This window comes from Schistocerca americana, chromosome 1, assembly GCF_021461395.2.
Source record: "Schistocerca americana isolate TAMUIC-IGC-003095 chromosome 1, iqSchAmer2.1, whole genome shotgun sequence".
Classification (NCBI taxonomy): domain Eukaryota; kingdom Metazoa; phylum Arthropoda; class Insecta; order Orthoptera; family Acrididae; genus Schistocerca; species Schistocerca americana.
In genome coordinates, this window is record NC_060119.1 from 878,583,044 (window position 1) to 878,602,687 (window position 19,644).

General features: G+C 43.3%; 1 protein-coding gene across 1 annotated transcript in view; it reads right to left on the reverse strand.

Annotated features, from left to right (window-relative positions):
• LOC124547252 (facilitated trehalose transporter Tret1-2 homolog) overlaps nucleotides 1-17,344 on the reverse strand; it is a 332,060-nt gene extending 314,716 nt beyond the window's left edge. The window contains exon 1 of the mRNA XM_047125094.1: nucleotides 17,106-17,344. Coding sequence (XP_046981050.1) covers nucleotides 17,106-17,183 — 78 coding nt within the window. The 5' untranslated portion in view covers nucleotides 17,184-17,344. The remainder of the gene's footprint in view (nucleotides 1-17,105) is intronic.
• Nucleotides 17,345-19,644: the final 2,300 nt, after the last annotated feature.

Below are 19,644 nucleotides of genomic sequence, written 5' to 3' on the forward strand. Positions count from 1 at the left end.
CTGCTACGGCATTCAGCTGACACAGTTAAGGAGAGTTCTCCGACGTGGAGTAGAAGGAAAAGCGAATGTGTCAATTGCAGATGTTTTCCCAAAGAAATGTGATATCAACTGGCTTAATACAGTTCAAAACATTTACGGTAGACGGTGCAAGGTGTAGAAAATTATAATAATTTTGCTCTTAGTTTTTTGAACTATTTTGCAGAAGCTGCCATTATATTTTCTTGGTAAAAGGCTCATTTCCTTCATAATTAATATAAGTAACAGACAGTGTGGAAAAAATGATTGGTAATCAGTATCCGTCATACTCCATCTATTCGTGTGTTCAATTGGTCTACAGCGTTATAGAATTGTAGAGGTAAAACGTGCTGGAAATGGAACTATGGTCGGCAGCTTCCACAACACGTTGAAAAATAAGACAAGCCAAGAAACATGAGAAACGTTTTATGAGACCATGTCTCTTCCAGGACTTTACATAATAGCTGAAATGATGGTGCTGAGCAGAACAAAAGCGTGTTCTAGAACAGACTGCATTAGAAACGGAGCAGTGAAGCAGGTGACTGGAGTAGGATCAGGTGAATATAGAAGATGCAAATACCGCAACACCTGGTATCAACACGTTCAAACGATGGACGACTTACGACTTCCCGATAAACAGTAGCTTATAAACTGTCAGTTAGAAACGTATGAAGACTGATTAAGATAGGCAAATACTTTCTGAAGACGAACCAAGCGTAAAATGTAACTCACGAAGTGAAGGACAAAATGAAGAAGAAGAGTTAACAATAATAATAATAAGACGTACTGAGCACATGAAATTTTTGCCCTTGATGCAATGTACATCAGTGGGTGTATTTCCTAGTAAAAACATAAAGTCTTAACTGGGCTGTGATCGTTAATATCCTTTTACATTAGCTCCTCAGAACAAGACGTCTACGTAACTCTCATAGCTTCGCAGCGACTTTGCAGTTCAAATCGTAGAAATGTATAAGCAGGGACTGCTCGTAACGTACACTTCTGTGTGTTTCCTGCCATCAATGGTTGCTAACAAAGACCACGAAGGACCCTGTAAAAGTTTTACAACGTGTACTGCGCTCATTTCAAAAGACTCCGAATGGGTCATAAATTTGCACTGGAACGTGAAAACGACCGTCAATCAGTCATTGGTCGCCTGTATTGACGGGTTTGGAATCGTAAACGGTAAGCAAACAAGTATGAGTTGTTTGGAAACCACGCCACAATGTTATCATCTCAGTTTACATTCGCCAAGGTCATGTTCCCATTAAGTCTATTAGTCATTGTTCGTGCCTGCAATCAATTACGGAATTGTGGAGTAGCTGGAATGCCACATTTAACCCGACCGCCTCACACGACGAGCTGTTGTCGCTACGGGTTCTAAACCGTAACACGAGCTATGCTCGCAAATGTGCGCTCCGCTAAATGAATGCATCGAATTGACTTTCTAGGTAACAGATGGCTCTTAAAAGTATTCTAAAGCGAAGCAATAGTCATGAGTGTCACATGCTAGCTTATCTCCGTGAACAAAGTGAAAACGCAGATGGCCTGCGTAGACCTGCAAGACCAGACGACAGCTCTCTTTCCAGTCATACTACGCGAGATAAATGATGATAAAGAATACAGCTTTCATCTTTTTGCTATGCGTCACAAGCCCAGTGGAAATACAAAAAACTGCTACACCGACTTCAGGATAAACGTTGCACACCAGCTGCTGCAGAATGCACAGCTACTCAAGTATTCTGTTCACGAGCGACAGTGAGTAGCATACCAACGACACTTCAGGCAAAAACATTTCTCGATGAACATATACCCAGCGTAGGAGGAAAGTGTCGTAAAAAAGTCTGTTGCTTCAAGAGGTGAAAGAAGTGAAAGTGCATTGCAGTATAAAAAGTGTGGCTTTCCTCTGCAGTTATAAGACTGTTTTGGGATCTACTATAACCAACGATCATAATAGTTTATATGTAAAACAGTCATACTAGCTGATAGATATTACCTCTAATTTTACAGAAACCAGTAGAGTAGCAGTTACGATACGTACCACATCCATTTCAGAGCTTCTGCAGTTTCCATAAAACTCGTCTCTCGTGAATTCCGAAACGATTTCCCAAATGATATACAGGGTGTCCCAGAAATGTTGCGACAAACTTCGAGAGGCTGTAGAGGGTGTATTCAGTGATCGCGACTGATTGCCATGATTGCCAGTGGATAAAATGTTGCGTAGACAGGCCTTGTCTCCTAAGAATGCGATGCTCTGTTGCCTCGGTTGATAACTGTTTCAGACACAGGTTTCCATCCGCTGTTTATTTTCCTCCTGGAACCTCTAAAATCTCCGATGTTCTTCGGTATACACGAGAAAAATAAACTACAGATGGAAACCTGAGCATCGCATACGCAGCAGCTAGCTGCATCTTCTCCTCTGGCAATCGTCACAATAAGTCACAATCACTCAATAACAAACAATAGTGTGAGACGTTTCTCCTACGGTCCGCCAGCGTACAAAGTCATATTTACTGCCGAAGGGGTGGCGCAGGGCATACGTCAGCGCCTATGACTTCGACGCTCTGTAGCGTCGTAGGATGACGTTTCCCGATATAGATTCCTATCCTTGATTTCTTGCTCAAGACACCCTCTACAATCCCTCGAAGTTTGTCACATCATTTCTGGGACACCCTGTATAGTGTTGCATCTGACCTTGGGCCTTGTTTTTAATAACTAGGACAGTGATTTATTTTTCCTTTTTTTGTGGAATTGACAGTAATGTTGTCGACCTACCGTGAGTTAACATTACCCTGAGAGGAATCAGCTGTTTGATATCACTTGTGAGTTTAGATTTCGTTAGAATATAGATGGCACATTTAGTTTGTTAGGTTGGCTGAAATGAAACTGTAGAATAGTAAACACAGTGCTGATGAAGAAATCTAAGAAAGATTTTCTTGATGTCGAGAACAGCTACGATGTTGCGATGTGTTTGAACAGGCTAATAGAGTGCATCACATCTGTCAAAACACTAATCAACAGCAAAGAGTACCGCTATAAAAATATTCCGTAAGGGTTTCACATTAAGGTTTCGTTACTCAAAGCAATGTCCAATATTTGGGAACACCACGAAAAGTTTGTCTGCTAATTTGTGTCAAATTCAATGCAGGAAACGGAGAAACTAGACTCATATCCGGCCGGCCGCTGTGGCCGAGCGGTTCTAGGCGCTTCAATGCGGAACCGCGCTACTGCTGCGGTCGCAGGTCCGAATCTTGCCTCGGGCATGGATGTGTGTGATGTCCTTAGGTTAGTTAGGTTTAAATAGTTCCAAGTCTAGGGGACTGATGACCTCAGATGTTAAGTCCCATAATGCTTAGAGCCATATGAACCATTTTTAGACTCATAACCGTCAGGTAAAGGATATTGGAGACTGATGAAAGAACATGACAAGTGACAGCGTGAAATAGATACACAGTACAGCGGTAGACCGGATATGGTCTGTCTGTGCCGCTTATCACGTCATGTGTCCTTTTGCAGAATGTCCATAGGGGCTATTATGCTGCCTTTGCATGGCAGTAGACGACTCCCCATACTGTGTGCCAAGCCATCCAGCGTAGACTTGGATAATACTCGTACCCATCGTCGCCGAATAATCATCCTCTGCTGATCAGCTGCGGTTCGTGCATCGTCACAGTGTTATGGTTGCATGCGTGGTCAATCGGAAGCACCCGATGCCTTTGTGCGTGGGAAATTCTTCCGAACATACAGAACGATTATCTTTTTTTTTTTTTTTAAAGCGCTACTCTTACAACTTTTTAGTAGAAAGTATATCTCTCGATAACAAGGCAAGCAAATACATTTTAGGCAGTTCAGTCTGTACACTGGAAATGATCTTCACCAATGGTTGTATACACTGATCAGTCAGAACATTATGACTACCACCCTGCTATCGACATAGACCCGTCCAGGCGACAACAGCGTCACCTGGCGAGGAGCGACTGCTAGTCAGACACACGCACGCTGCTTGTAGTATCAGTGAGCGTGCTGTCCGTGTGTAGAATGGGGTAGGCGTGCAATCTATCTGAGTTTGAGCGAGGGCGGATTATGATGCCTCGCAGGCTCGGCACGACATTTCTGAAGCTTCATGACTTGTCAGGTGTTCGAGGAAAGCTGTGGTTGTCTTCAGCGCGTAGTGAAACTGAGATGTAACCATGTCATGGAGTTGGAAGGCCACCCCACATTACAGATGTCGACGTCGTATGCTGGGAAGACTGGTAAAACAGGACATAAAACAGTACAGGAGGTGAACTGTGGCGGAATTAGCGTCAGACTTTAATGCTGGGAACACACAGTGTACCGAACACTCCTAACGATGGGCCTCTGCAGCCAACGAACGATTGATGTGCCAATGTTAACACCACGACATCGGAAGCTACGATTGAAACAGGCACGTGACGATCGGCACTGGACGTTGGCACAATGGCAAAAACGTTGCATGGTCTGATGAATCCCGATACCTTCTCATCATGCTGATGGTAGGGCACGAATCCGTGGTGTTCCAGGGGAAGATCTCCTTGCCACCTGTATTGCCGGACGAAGACAATCTAGCGGCAGCTTCATTATGCTCTGGGGAACATTCACTACCGAGCGAGTGGGCGCAGTGGTTAGCACACTGGACTCGCATTCGGGAGGACGACGGTTGAATTCCGCGTCTGGCCATCCTGATTTCAGTTTTCCGTGATTTCCCTAAATCGCTCCAGGCAAATGCCGGGATGGTTCTTTTAGAAGGGCACGGCCGACTTCCTTCCCCGTCCTTCCCTAATCCTATGAGACGGATGACCTCGCAGTTTGGTCTCTTCCCCCAAACTACCCAACCCAATCAACATTCACTTGGGCATTCATGGGTCCAGTGTAGCTCGTGCAAAGCCCAAGGAGTATAGCAGATTGGTTGCAGACCACATACATCTCTTAAGGGGCTCCGGAACGCCCTATACTTGCAATGTTAAAATAACGTTTATAAATTACATCTTTCCTCACAAAGTATTTGAGGTAGGATGTTGAACTTTTTACAGATTATTTATTGGAATATGAGCTACAACTTAACACAAGGATTTTACAAAATTTTGGTTCAGTTATTAAAGATGATTTTTTTTCAATTGTAATGAAAATTCACAACATTTTTTTTGCAATTTTTTATTTATATATTCAAAAATATACAGTTTTTTGGAAAAAGGCTGTGTTAAATTATGCAGAAGGTACTGTGTAACATTTACTGAAAGTTTGAAACAAATATGTTTGGAAGATCCTTAGAAATCATGTAATTAGTATGAGAAAATAAAAGTTTTGGGAATCGAGCGACAAAGATTGGATTAACTTTTTAGTGCATTCCAGGTCCATAGGATGGATTATCTTCATCCTCTGCAAACTCCTCCTCCAGCTTCCTCTTGTTCCTCCTCCTGTTTACTCTTGCTTGTATTTCTAGACTCTTTACAGCCCTGTCTGCAGCCCGAAGGCGTTCCTTGTCTAAAGGAAGCATCGCTCGTTGTTGTGTTCGTAGATTTTGCTACCATTTTCTTCAGTTGCAGTTACTGCAACACTGTTCCAAAAGGTGGTCATGTATGAACACTTATCACACTTCAGTTGTATTTCACTAGCAAGTCCTACGTGCTTTATTATGGAGAGTTCCAGACCAACTTCACTACAATGAATACATCTTACACAGTTTGAAAAAATTGCTTTGAGAACCGACATATCAAATATTTCATTCACATCCGATTCGCCCATAAAACATTCATAGTTTTCACTCATTGAACCAAGCTTCTTCTGTGAAGTATTTTCTTTCCCACTTTGACTGCTATGGGCAGGTGTACTTGAGAGGTTAGGTTCACTCACTTGGTTATCGTCTTTATTGTTTACAGTAATAACACATACCTTTGGCTTTCCAACATTTCTCCTTTTCTTAAAAGCCTTCAGAGGATTTCTAATAACTTTACTTTTACTCATTATTATACTTCAACAAAACAGAGACTCAAGAAACAGAATTAATTACGAATATTTTCGAGATAACGACAGAGTAAATAAACATGAAACAATCGACAATCACACCAGCGATATATATTGAACCATCACAGGCTAGCCACAACACATACTTTATCTCACATCACTAAAATGTACCTGATGAACACGGACGTTAATAATAACACCATTTGACAGCCGTTTAACAGCGCCACAGTGGGTCACGCCCATGTAGAACACATTTCAAAAAAAAATTTAAAAATAGTTGTAGTCTTCGGAATTGAATAAATTATATATCTATTAAAAGGTAATAGTCTGCAGATTCAGAAAACGCAAAAAAATTGAACTTTTCATGATTTTGAGCCTTTCCGGAGCCCCTTAATGACGATCATGTTTCTCGACGGCAGTTGCATTTTTCAACAAGGTAATACGCCGTGCCACAGGGCCAGTAGTATGGTGGAAGGGTCAAGGAACACAATGGCGAGTTCCAATTGATCTGATGGCCTGACAAATCGCCAGATCTGAACCCAATCGAACAAATCCCGAATGTGATCGAACATGGCGTCAGAGCTCATTGTCCCCCTCCCCGGAATTTACGGGAATTAGGTGACTTGAGTGTGCAGATGTTTTGACAGCTGCCTCCAGTAACGTATCAAGGCTCCATTGCTTCCATGCCACGACGCGTCGCCGCTGTTATCTGTGACAAAGGTGGACGTAGCGGCTGTTAGGTAGGTGGCCCTCATGTTCTGGCCTTCTCAACACATAAAAGCGGGAATGTCATTAGCATCCTTTGGCAGCAGTTTTCCTCTACTGGCGTTGATAACTTCAGTCCTTGTTATTCCTGATAGATCAGAAGATCGCTGAACAACAAAAACCGCCTGCTGAGCTGGATAAATACTGTACCACTGAATATGTTGCTGCTTTGTGTAGCAGGCATTAAGGGATTACTAAGATAACAGTCACCGATATTCATTCGAGTGGTCGTATCCTCTTTCTTGACAACTGCTGCCATTGTATTTGTACCAACAGTTTCTAGCACGTGGGCCGTGAGGCTATTTCGACTTTCAAGAGGCATGATACTGAAAATGATTATATCTCTCTTCCCTTGCTGGGTTCGAACAGATCCATATATTCGATAATAGATATTCCCAACTACTACTGTCACACAGTCCTGATCATCATTAGCTTCACCCCTTTAAGTGTGCCTCAATTTATCCTGTGTCATTTGTTAGCACGTAAGTTACTTTCATCGATAGCACTGCATTCTTGTTATGATACCACAAATTGTAACCAGTGCGATATCCTGTGTCCCAGTCGTCAGTCCCGAATCGACACTGGCTAGTAACTGATTTATTGTTATAGACGCAACATTCTGGTCTCACTTATCTGCGGGACCTTTAGATGCCTGTTGGGTCGAAAAGCTATCTAAGTTTGTCGAGTTCTCGTAATACCCACCTTGCATAGAAGTCGGCGAGACGCAGCCTGATGACGTGCTACGTAAACATTTTGTTTCCTTCTTGTCCTGCCACGACTGAGTGGCACAATTATTTTTCGTGAATGTCTTCTTGTGGATTACTGAATAATTCATACAAACTGCCCATCGTCAGCCGGCCTGGGTGGCAGAGCGGTTCGAGGCGCCACAGTCTGGAACCACGCGACCGCTACGGTCGCGGGTTCGAATCCTGCCACGGGCATTGATGTGTGTGATATCTTTAGCTTAGTTAGGTTTAAGTAGTTTTAAGTTCTAGGCGACTGATGACCTCAGAAGTTAAGTCCCGTGGTGCTCAGAGCCATTTGAACCATTTTTGCTCATCGTCAGAAAGTATCAGCGTAATGTTATAGCATCGTAAAATTTTCAAAGAGCAATACAACATTAATCACTGGCCTCAAATGTTACAGCAAGCTCAAAAAATCAGATACCACCGATGAGTTCATCTATCAACAAACCGCCTCTCTCACGTCAGTTATCACAGTCTCTCCTATCACGAAGACTTCCAATATTGGAAAAGTAAAAATAAAACAGGCTGCTGGACCTTTCTGAGTCCTTGGATCTTTGAGTCTGGGTCTCAAAAATATGAAATAGTGGAGCATCAGCGAGCAATCGGCTGAAGAGAACCACAATCTGCACAGAGAAACAGCTTCGATTGAATGTGAACAAAAATGGTCCACAAACATTGAGAAGCATATCATACAAATTGTTAATTTTTTTGAGAAGGCGAAAACAGAATGATATTTCAATATAGTTTAAATTTTCACATTAACTTCCATTCGATACGTTGTAAAATACGAGCACCGTACTGGTTGATTTAACTCTGAACTGGCAAAGCCGTAAAACATGGAGTACGTATTTTGAACGAAATATTTGCTGCAATGTTGTCTGTAACCCAGTACTCTGTACAGGATACTGATCTCTCGGGGAAGTATTAATCGTCCATACTGTCGAATTTTTAAAATTACTTTTAATAGTCAAATCTTGCATTTAAAGTGTCAAAATATTTCTTACACTTTCAGTCTACCTTGTTTCTTGACACCGCTGAATTTTAAAAACATCTCTCAATAGTGAAATCTTGTTTTCAACGAATCGAATAATTCTAATGTCTTCAATCTGCATCGTTCCTCATGTTTAAAGAACACCGCGATAAACGGATATCTCTACAATCAACCAAGTGCCATGAGTTTCTGTGACTCAATCCACCGTCTCCTTTTTGTCACCCAAAAGATCTACCATCTTCTTGTTTTTCTATCCCACATTTCTACTCAATACATTTTTATTATATTGTATAAGGGGCAGTCAAATGAAAACGACACACGTGGAAAAAATGTAAGCAAACTGTTTATTATTTCAAAAATAGTCGCCATAAATGTTAATACATTTATCCCTCTGTGAGACAAGACGGTCAGTATCTTCACGACAAAATCTTTGGAGTTGCCTGCGGCACCGTGATTATATCCAGGCGTGCACCTCTTCCTCCGAAGGAAACCGATGGCCACGAATGTCTTTTTTCAAGGCTCCAAAAATATGGAAATCACGTAGAGAGAGACAGATCGGAACTTTATGGAGGATGTGTAAGGTCTTCCAAGTGAAACTTCTACAGCGTTCTCGAAACAACCTTGGTAAACTGTGGGCCACTAAGAAAGAAATCTATTTGTTCCCTTGCGCTGCCTCTCTGTGCCGAAGACAAACGGTAAAGCGGAACCTTTAGGATGCGCTCTCAAATCCTGTTCCGCTAGTTTTGATTTTAAACTGATTAACGTCAGTGACGATTCTTCCCCACGAACAAGTCACATTTCTTGCCACTGCTTCTTAAGGATTGAGATACAGTCCTTCCAGTTACTTCACCCTATATTAAACGTTTAAACCTAAATACGAGATCTGCCTATAATAATTTCATAAATCTTCATAATTGCATCTAATCATTTTGTGTTAGTTAGAGGTTGTCACAGTTGCACGATATTTACTAGTTATGCGTATAACACTTCCCATGTAGCAGTAAGCTCGCCGATTATTGCTGAAAAACTGAGGTACTTGAGAATACTATCACGCCGTTAAGCAAGTGGTCAGAGAGATTTCTAGCAGTGAAAGACATTTCCAACAAGAAATGAAAGTGATGAGAAAAATTATGCAAGTCGCTATTCCCCCTTATATAGTAGGTTTACATGTCATTTCTACCTTCACACTATTAATACCAAGGCTGATTCTCTATCTTGTCGGAAAGTTGTCGTGTTTCATGCACAGAAAACGAAATTCTTTAAGTTCAGAAGTCTCATTATCTACTTTGTTTCAAAGGTTTTCCATGATTCGTATTTCATCCATCTTTTTAGTTAATTTATTTAGTAAAAACTGCATAATTACATGTTATGTAAGTAATTTATTGCAGAATGTAGCCGTATAACTCCTGTGAAGGCAGTACCTCAAGGTTAAATGCTGAAGGACATACAAAGAGTTCTGCTGTTTAACTAGAAATCAAAGCTGACGTAGACCCGGTGGTTCAGTTTTCGAAAGAGAAGCAGGTGCCTTATTAATACAGATACGCAGTATTGTAATAGTTGAAGTATCTGTGTTACATTGCCTGATTACTGCCTCTGTTAAAAGCATCTGATGTTGCAGCTGTATCTAGTTAAGAGTGGGAGACCATGAAGATGTTGCAGACGGTAAACAAGTCCGGCTTGGCAGAGGATGAGTAAGCATGAAGTCCGTGTCCTTTTCAGCTATCCCGACATTTTGTTAACAAGTTTAAGGAAACTACAGAAAACCTAAATGTGGATGGCCGGAGAGGGTTTTGAACCGTTACTTATCACCGCGCCGCCTCGGTCGTTTTTCAAGCAGTGGAGGTCATGCAACATCATGTGAACACTACGTAGATGATGTGAGTAAACGTGCTGTTAGTAAGCTGCAGTAACTGTGAAATATGTATTAACGTGACTTCATACATATGGTGCATTATTTGTCAGAACTTAACATTTCGAGAATTCTGCCTATTAAGCAGATGACAAAAAGGCAGACACCAAAAGTAGATTAGAGAAAGTGAATACAGATTTTCTTCAACATAAGAACACAGCTTGTATGAAATATTATCAAGAAATTGAGGGAGCTTTGCCTGTAGTCGCACAAAAGAAGCATTTTAAGTGTTTAGTGGATACAAATATTAGTGGACATAAAATGAAGAGGCAGCCACCAGAAAGACCAGGCGAGGAAAGAAACATAAGAGAACCTTTACCAGAAAAAAGAATTGATAAAACATCAAGATAAGCTAACTTGATCCTGAAGCAAGAATAAATAAAACTTTACGAATAACGAAGATTATAGTATGTAAAACAAATATTTTCAAAGGTGGGTAATGCGTAGGTTTGTGAAACGACAAAATGGTAGCAGATACTAAGACAGTGAGGGCTAAATCGGCCCAATTGGCCGATATGTGTAACACATTTCACGAATGGTGACGAAAGAAAAAGTTAGACTGAGAAACTGTAGTGAAGTGTGTGCGTACGACATCAAACGGTGATAGTAATGGAAATTTGCTTCTACAACAGACTGAAACAGTCTTGGCCTCCAGTAATGGTTCCCTAAATGTGAACTACTTACTTCGACATATACAGTAACAAAGAGGAATAAATAACTTTGATGTGAATAAGAAATATAACTGTGTAGATGCATAATCTAATGTTCCCCCAACATTAATTTTCTGGCCGAAGATTTACGTACTACATAATCCGTTCTTGAAGTTTGCAACGTCAATTCGTGGAATATGTCCAATAGATCCCAGGTTTCCGACCGACCGAAGTGATGAAACAAATGAAACACTGGACTTGTTTCAGATCGGTGTCTGGTCTGTTTCCAACGTCTAAAACTATGCTCAGGCGAATGCTGAATCGATTCATTAAATAGGCCATGGCCGCTTCCTTCAGTTGAGTTTCTGTTCGTCTGTAATGACCTTGAGACTGACGAGACTCTGTACCCTCCTAACCTTCCTTCCTTCTTGATAGCCATGACATTTCAGAATCTTATTTCTTGTGTAAAATGATGAGGTGAGTGTTTGTGTAGGGATTTCACACTCAACTTCGATAATCGTTATCCATATTTGCCATAGTGGAGTAGTCCTTCAATATTTACTTTCAAAGATGGATAACAACCTGATAATTGTTTGCTGTATCCCCAAAAGCTGTAGAGCATTTGTTAGAAGCATCTACGAAACATTCAGACGGATTTAATTTTTCTTTTCCTCTCGATTCTTACACCTGATGAAACATAAGCGTGAAATAATAAATAGAAGTGAAACAATATCTTTGCATGTCTGGCTAGTTCACATTTACAACGTTTAACGGCGCCATTGGTACCAAATCATCTACGTCTAGCGTTTAGCTGTTTCTGTTTAGTCAGATATAGTGTTTGTTACAATTGATTCGCCAAAACGTCTTTAGCATTGTTAGCCGTATAGCTGCGGATTGAAAATTGCATTAAAGTTTGTAACTGTAGACGTAAAGCAGTTCACATGCATGTAGCGTTTTGCATTAGGCGTTATTCACATTTCTTTCAGACTGTTGCTTTCTCTCGTCTCTTTGTGAAACAAATAAGCAAATAAAATAAATGAAGTCGATTGAAACTTATCCGTGATCAAATAGGAACGAACATGAGAGAGATACATGAGTACTGCACATGTGGTCACGACTTGCTGTGTACCAACCAGCAGACGTGACATGATTTATAACATATTACTGCGAAACTACTATGGTTTCGTAAAGTGAAGCCAGTAAAGTAACCTGCGAAACGTTACAGATAGATGTTCAGTCGTCCGCGTTCACTAAAAATGAAACCCAAAGTGAAGCATGAAAAACACGGATATGCTGTATATTACAGAATTTGCTGACAAGCTTATACACTGAATTTACAACATCTTCCTGAATAACTTTGTGTAATTTTTTATGTTTCAGTTATATATTTAAATTTTTAAGCTCACATCGGTAGAATATTTTTCAGTGACTGCGAAATCTGCCCACTTTACCGAGAAAGCCTGATTTGTATTTTGCCCTTAGCTTCGCATCAGTAGCGATCGGAAATCAGAAATGCAATTACCAAAACTGAAGAATGAATGACTTAATAGGGAACTGCCAACTTGATTTGTCTCTCAGACATCGTGGCTAAGCTGCAGTTCATCAGTGAAAATTTAAAACCCGCACCATGGCCAAGGCCAGGAGAGATGTACCTCATATAACACACAATTGACGTCAAAGGAACGTATAATAACAGTTGTCGCTAGCATTTACACTGCTGTTGTTTCTTGCATATAACCAACATTATCGCAGATAACTGCGGATGCAAAACTTTCCAAGGTGCATTGCAATTAAATGCGGATTTGCCGTGCCACGGGACTTACGCCATGCATAATGCCAATGTTCCGCAACGAAAATTAAGGGAGAACCTGTCGACGCCGTCGCTGTTTGATGGGAATTGACCGCTAGAGTAATAGTGGATAGTGTGACGTGGACAGTCAGCCAGGAAAGCAGTGTCTACGAAGCGTAAGTGCTAACCTGAAGGAATTTCACGTAGCCATTTGTTGATGCTGTTTGTGTCCATCCTCCTGTCTGAGCTTTTCCCGTTCCATTACCACCCGTTTTTTACGCCCGTTGCTGCGTAAATTATTTTTATCTTATGTGCCACAAGCCACTCAATTAGTCGATTAGTTCTCCTCGGCGCAAGCTCTGGAACAGTTTTGATGCATATTTTGTACTCAATTTACCCTGTTAAGGGCCGACTTTGAGAAAATGTTTCCTCCGAATTTCATATCTCTACTACCAGTCGTATACTGTAAGCATTGTTAGTTCAGTTGGTTTCTCTTTGAAAAGTACACAAACTGACCGGCCAAGAGGCATGGGAGGGGTTGTTCCATTTGAATACATGCCGTGTATGACGCCCGAATGTTGCGCGAGACGCCACGTACGGCGCGAATGTTGGCACGTTACCTGAGCTCTTTATCACAGACAGGTGTGTAGTAGCGAACATGGCAGCGAGTAGCGAGTTAGCCGACATTAACGCTGCAAGACGTCTGGGCCATAACGGACCGGAATTACCCAAGACTTTAGGTTTCAAACGTCAACACTGTTGTTGCTCCCGTAGAGCTGGAAACTGGAGACATCAGCTGCGAAATATCCTCTTATGGAGAACAAAGGAGTGCTTTTCCACTCAGCTGTTTTAATATTTTAATTTCTTTGCAAACGACTTCGAAGTAACTACGGCTTCACCTTCAGGCATATAAGAGCCGTTATCGAAGTGATATACCACTGCAACTATAACCTGTTAATGGACCCAAGCATAACCCACTATAAGACTTAGTCGTACAAATAAGACTGTCTCATAATTGCTGCGCTAGAGGATGCTAGAATACATTAAGAGGATGTACTTGCAGTTGTACGTCACGTCGATAATAGCGCTTAAGCACCTGAAGATGAAGCTGTTGTTGAAATCGTTTGCAAATGAGGAAAAGCGATAAACACAGTTGAGTGGAACACCAAACTCCAGAAAGTGTACAGAATAAGATGGCATCACTACAATACATGAGTGATATTCCATAATGCGAAACTTCGGCATTGCGGGAGGCGGTTGTCTTGTCTCTTGTATTATATGCTTCAGAAACTAGACCTCTAGGAGAGCATTCAAAAATTTCTGAAACTGCAAAGGGAGAGCGAAAAATTCTAAGAAAAATTGGCTGCCCCACTAACATAAGTGGCATACGGATTAAAAAAAAAAAGAAGCTACAGACTTACACACAGCAACAGACAAGTCCACTGTTGCAATACGTAGAAGACGCTTTAAGTCCTATGGTCACTTCTCAATAATACGCGACACTAGATAACAAAAAGACTACTTAATATAATAAATTCAAAAAAGGCAAAAATCACTTGGTTAGAAGAAATTAAGCAGGACTTACGAGAAATAAATACCACGGAAAATACCATCAGAAAACGCAAAGCGTTTAGAATCCTAGTTGCGAATCACACATTCGTAGAGCAAGCTAAAAATATACACTGGGGAACATCGGATAGAGGAACGGAAGAGACAACATAGGGAAATCATGAAAGAGAAGAAGAAAAAGAAGCTATCAGCCCAAACTAACAAGTTCAAGCGAGCTCTTTAACTTGGCGTAACGAAGAAAGAAGGAAGAGGAATTGAGTGAAAAAAGCAGTAGCCTTTGTTCTCCATATCCTAAGAGATGAACAATGTCTAGAGTGGATTTTCAGTGTTGCAGGAACGATGTTACCAGACATGTAAATCATTGCACTAGAAGACGAGTGTTTGACAAACGGACTTCACGTCACCTCGGCAGATCCGTACGAGTCTGAGTCTCATCGCAGCCGATTAGAGGGTGAGGCATGTGAGGAATCCACCATCCCTTAGTCATAACTGTCTCACACTGATTGCGAGTAGGTGAAGGACTGATTTTCAAGAGCAGAGATCGTCAGATTATTGATACTGTTGTCGCTCACAGCAGCGAGTCGTTGTTGTGACGGCTTAGCGGAAAGAAGCAGCGGCTGAGTGTATCCCCATCACTGTGGGCCGACCCTCTTATAATTATACCAATTAGTGACAAAAGTATTTGCTTTTACCAAGACGTTAATATAAATATGTAGAGTCTAGTTTCAGCCGCGCCGACCAATGGATCGCAATGTAGAACACGTGTGCACAGTACTACGAGGAGATTTCTAAAAGTAAATCACGCACGTCATCCCACGCTATAGCCACTGCGCAACAAGACAGGTGCTTCGTCAGAAGATAGTACGTGTTTTAACTTCCCTGCAGGCACAGTTCTGCCGCGATGTGGATAACAGGTGCATCGCAGTGTGGAGCGAAGTGACGCGGTAACTGAAAACGTACTCCAAAGCTGGAGTACACGGGACCAAAGCTGATGTACGCGTGACCGTGCGATTGTTGTGCGAAAAACGTCCGTATTGACATACAGATTTACCGCAGAACTCTGGCACCATAAGGGCCAAATGCAGTGTCATGGAAAGGAGTCAACAATTCAAACGAGGGGCACAAACGTGGGTGATATGAAGATGGCATCTGTTCTTTCGGACATGACATTCTTCAGCGCGGATGCACACGAATTGCCTGAACTCTTACGGGACTCGGTGGATTGTCTGCCGCGAGTAATGAGTATAATGGCAGGGACACTACGAATGTAGTGTGTGGACTATAAGTTGAGAATGTGGGTCCCACGGGGTGCGTGCCGGCGATAAATCCCTGCAGTCGCACTATCCTCTGTGCCCTCGGTGGCTCAGATGGGTAGCCGGCACGGTAGCTCAGCGTGCTCGGTCAGAGGGCTGCTCGCCTTCTGTAATAAAATAACTGAGTAAAGGAATCAACGATCAACTTGGGCGGATGTCTTGTGACGTCCGCCCAGACCAAACGCAACGAACAATACCGAACAAAAAAAAAAAAAAAAAAAAAAAGGGGTAGAGCGTCTGCCATGAAAGTAGGCGATCCCGGGTTCGATTCCCGGTCGGGGCACACATTTTTAACCGTCCCCGTTGATGTATTTTAACGCCTGTCAGGAGCTAATGGTATTAATTTAATTGTAATTTCAACGTGGGTGATGGTTATCGGGAAGGAAGGTCCACAACATGGACGACAGACAACAATATTCACGCAATCGAGGAACTATTCGCAGTCACAGGTTTTCAGACAATGAGGACGTTCACAAAGCTGCTCTCGAAGGCCTCCGTGACCAAGGAGCGCATTCCTACCGTCGAGGAACAGAAGGATCGGTAACAAGTTTATAGATACTTAGTGACCATGTAGAAACGTAGTGTCACGTATCTGTGTCACTTTTAAGTGTAGTGTGCCGCGCGGGATTAGCCGAGCGGTCTCGGGCGCTACAGTCATGGACAGTGCGGCTGGTCCCGGCGGAGGTTCGAGTGCTCCCTCGGGCGTGGGTGTGTGTGTTTGTCCTTCGGATAATTTAGGTTAAGTAGTGTGTAAGCTTAGGGACTGATGACCTTAGCAGTTAAGTCCCATAAGATTTCACACACATTTGGGCATTTTTAAGTGTAGTACAGTGACAATAATAGCTCCTTTGCCCGCGATACCAATGTGCAATTAACTTTTTTTAAGTCCCCTTGTACAATAACGTGTGACGTTATTTAGGTGTACTGAACCTGTGTTTAGATTAGACGCGAGTATGTGGGTAAGACGAGGGTAGTGTGTCTCCCATTGTGTTACACGAAATTACATTACTTAACAAAACTAAAACTCATAGTGAACTTGATCATCGCAAGATCTGTATTTCCTGAATATAATGTTATTAAGCAGTCAGATCTCGTTACCGTGACAAAATCGATACTCTATAACATTAGGTCACGACAACAGGGGTCAAAGGTTATGCTACCAGATTATTCCAGATTTTAACAGCCAAAATAAAGGCAGGGGTGTTAAAAGCGCTAGGATCTCATTTCTACGAAGACTGTGTGCTGGCAAATGCACCGCATAGGCTTCGACAGCCGGCGACCGACTCCCGTCTGAGTGGCTTGCCACGACTATCGGTGTCTTGTTACAAATGAGCACAAGATCCGAAACTGCACGGCCAGGCGCTGCAGCCGCCACTGACCTGAGGCAACGGCAGAGGCAGACGCGGTGGCGCCGCTGACGGGAGCGGCGGCTGGCGTGCGACGTGCGGCGGCGTCATCCCGAGTCCGTGTGCGGCTGGCTCAGTGGCGGGCGCTGGGCATCCCGGTCCGGTCACCGTGGCTGCGCGTCTCTCGGAGGTCGAGCGCACAGTAGTCAGTCGTGAGCGTGGCGATGCGCGGCGGTGCGACTCCTAGCAGGGGCCGGCGTGCGACTGGTGACCGAGCCTGCGGCACACTACGGCGGCGTGGCGGAGCGTCGGCCCCCTCCACCACCGCTATATATACGGCGGGCCGCGGACTGCAACTGCACCAGGCGCACCGGCCACCGACACCCCGAACCGTGAATCACTCCTCGTGGGCGGACCGCCCGTTCCTCCGCGTTTCCCGGTGCACTCCACCGACGCGTAAGGAATTTGGAAGTCAGATCGAACCCACGCACAGCCGCGCTATTCCCAGCAACGCGATAACACAGGCGGACATACCTTGTCTCTCATCCTTCCGCCCTCTGCCGGAAATATTGTTGATTTCTCGATTCAAACTCCAGTCATGCGGTCAAGTGTCCTTGGGAACTCGTGCACTCTACGACCAAGTTCAAATGGCTCTAACAAGGGAACCTCCCCATCGCACCCCTCTCAGATTTAGTTATAAGTTGGCACAGTGGATAGGCCTTGAAAAATTGAACACAGATCAATCGAGAAAACAGGAAGAAGTGTGTGGAACTATGAAAAAATAAGCAAAATATACAAGCTGAGTAGTCCATGCGCAAGATAGGCAACATCAAGGAGAATCTGAGCTCAAGAGCGCCGTGGTCCCGTGGTCAGTATGAGCAGTTGCGGAACGATAGGTCCTTCGTTCAAGTATTCCCTCGAGTGAAAAGTTTGCTTTCTTTATTTTCGCAAAGATATGATCTGTCCGTTCGTTCATTGACGTCTCTGTTCACTGTAATAAGTTTTGTGTCTGTGTTTTGCGACCGCTATATTTGCTGGATTCATAGTGCCCACGGAATACATCTCGCGTATTTAATGCACTCTCGTCCAAAGTAGCGAACAGTCAACTGCCAGCCAGGGAGCTTCGTTAGCAGGAATACTCTCTCTTCCGTGAGCTGTAGTCGACTGACGTCGTGTGTTTCGATGTTTGTTTAGGTGTAGCGTCCCCATACTACGGCGCAGTTACCTCGCATCGGACGGACGGACGGACGGACAGATAATAATTGTCTGAAAATAAAAAATTAAACTTTTCACTTTTGTTTTAATTTCATTTTGTTCGCTTTTGTTCGCTGCATCTGATCGGGGTGGACGTCGTAAGACATCCGTTTAAGTTCGTTGATGATCAATTAACTCAGTTTTTTTATTACAGAAGGCACGAAACCCTTTGACCGAACACGCTGAGCTACCGTGCCGGCAATTTCAGTTTTTCAATGCCTATCCACTGTGCCAACTTATAACTAAATCTGGTCCGCAGCTCGTGGTCGTGCGGTAGCGTTCTCGCTTCCCGCGCCCGGGTTCCCGGATTCGATTCCCGGCGGGGTCAGGGATTTTCTCTGCCTCGTGATGACTGGGTGTTGTGTTATGTCCTTAGGTTAGTTAGGTTTAAGTAGTTCTAAGTTCTAGGTGACTGATGACCATAGATGTTAAGTCCCATAGTGCTCAGAGCCATTTGAACCATTTTTTTTAACTAAATCTGAAGGGGGTGCGATGGAGAGGTTCCCTTGTAAGTACTATGGGAGTTAACATCTGAGGTCACCAGTTCCCTAGACTTAGAACTACTTAAACCTAACTAACCTAAGGACATCACACACATCCATGCCCGAGGCAGGATTCGAACCTGCGACCGTAGCAGCAGCGCGGTTCCAGACTGAAGCGCCTAGAACCGCTCGGCCACAGCGGTCGGCATGACCAAGTTCAGGGACATTAAGAGCAGGGGTGACCAGACTTCTAGCTTCCCTGAGCCATACTGGAAGAAGACAAGAACTTTCGGGCCGCGGCCGGCCGAAGTGGCCGAGCGGTTCTGGGCGCTTCAGTCCGGAACAGCGCGACCGTTACGGTCGCAGGTTTGAATCCTGCCTCGCGCATGGATGGGTATGCTGTCCTTAGGTTAGTTAGGTTTAAGTAGTTCTTAAGGTACGTTTACAATGGGATACATGTATCGCGACATGTATGAGCGACATGTCAATTTGACATGTCGCGATACATCACCTCATACAAAAATTCACGGAACTTGTATGCGGACCCTCGAGCTCATACATGTCGCGTGTACATTTTATATATCGCTTTTTGGCCATATACGCGACATGTATGAGCGACATTTGAACTCGCGCATGCGCAGTACTATCATTTCCTGTCGTCTTGTCGCGTGCCGCTTATTTTGACGATTAGCGCATGCGTAGTACCAGGCTCTTTGGCGGCTGTTTGAGTTTTGGAAGTGCCGACTATCGTTTCGACGTTAATGTATCTGCATAGAACATCAAAAAGCGCCATATGCAACATTATTCTTCGTGTTTGCGAGGCCACTGTGCAAGTT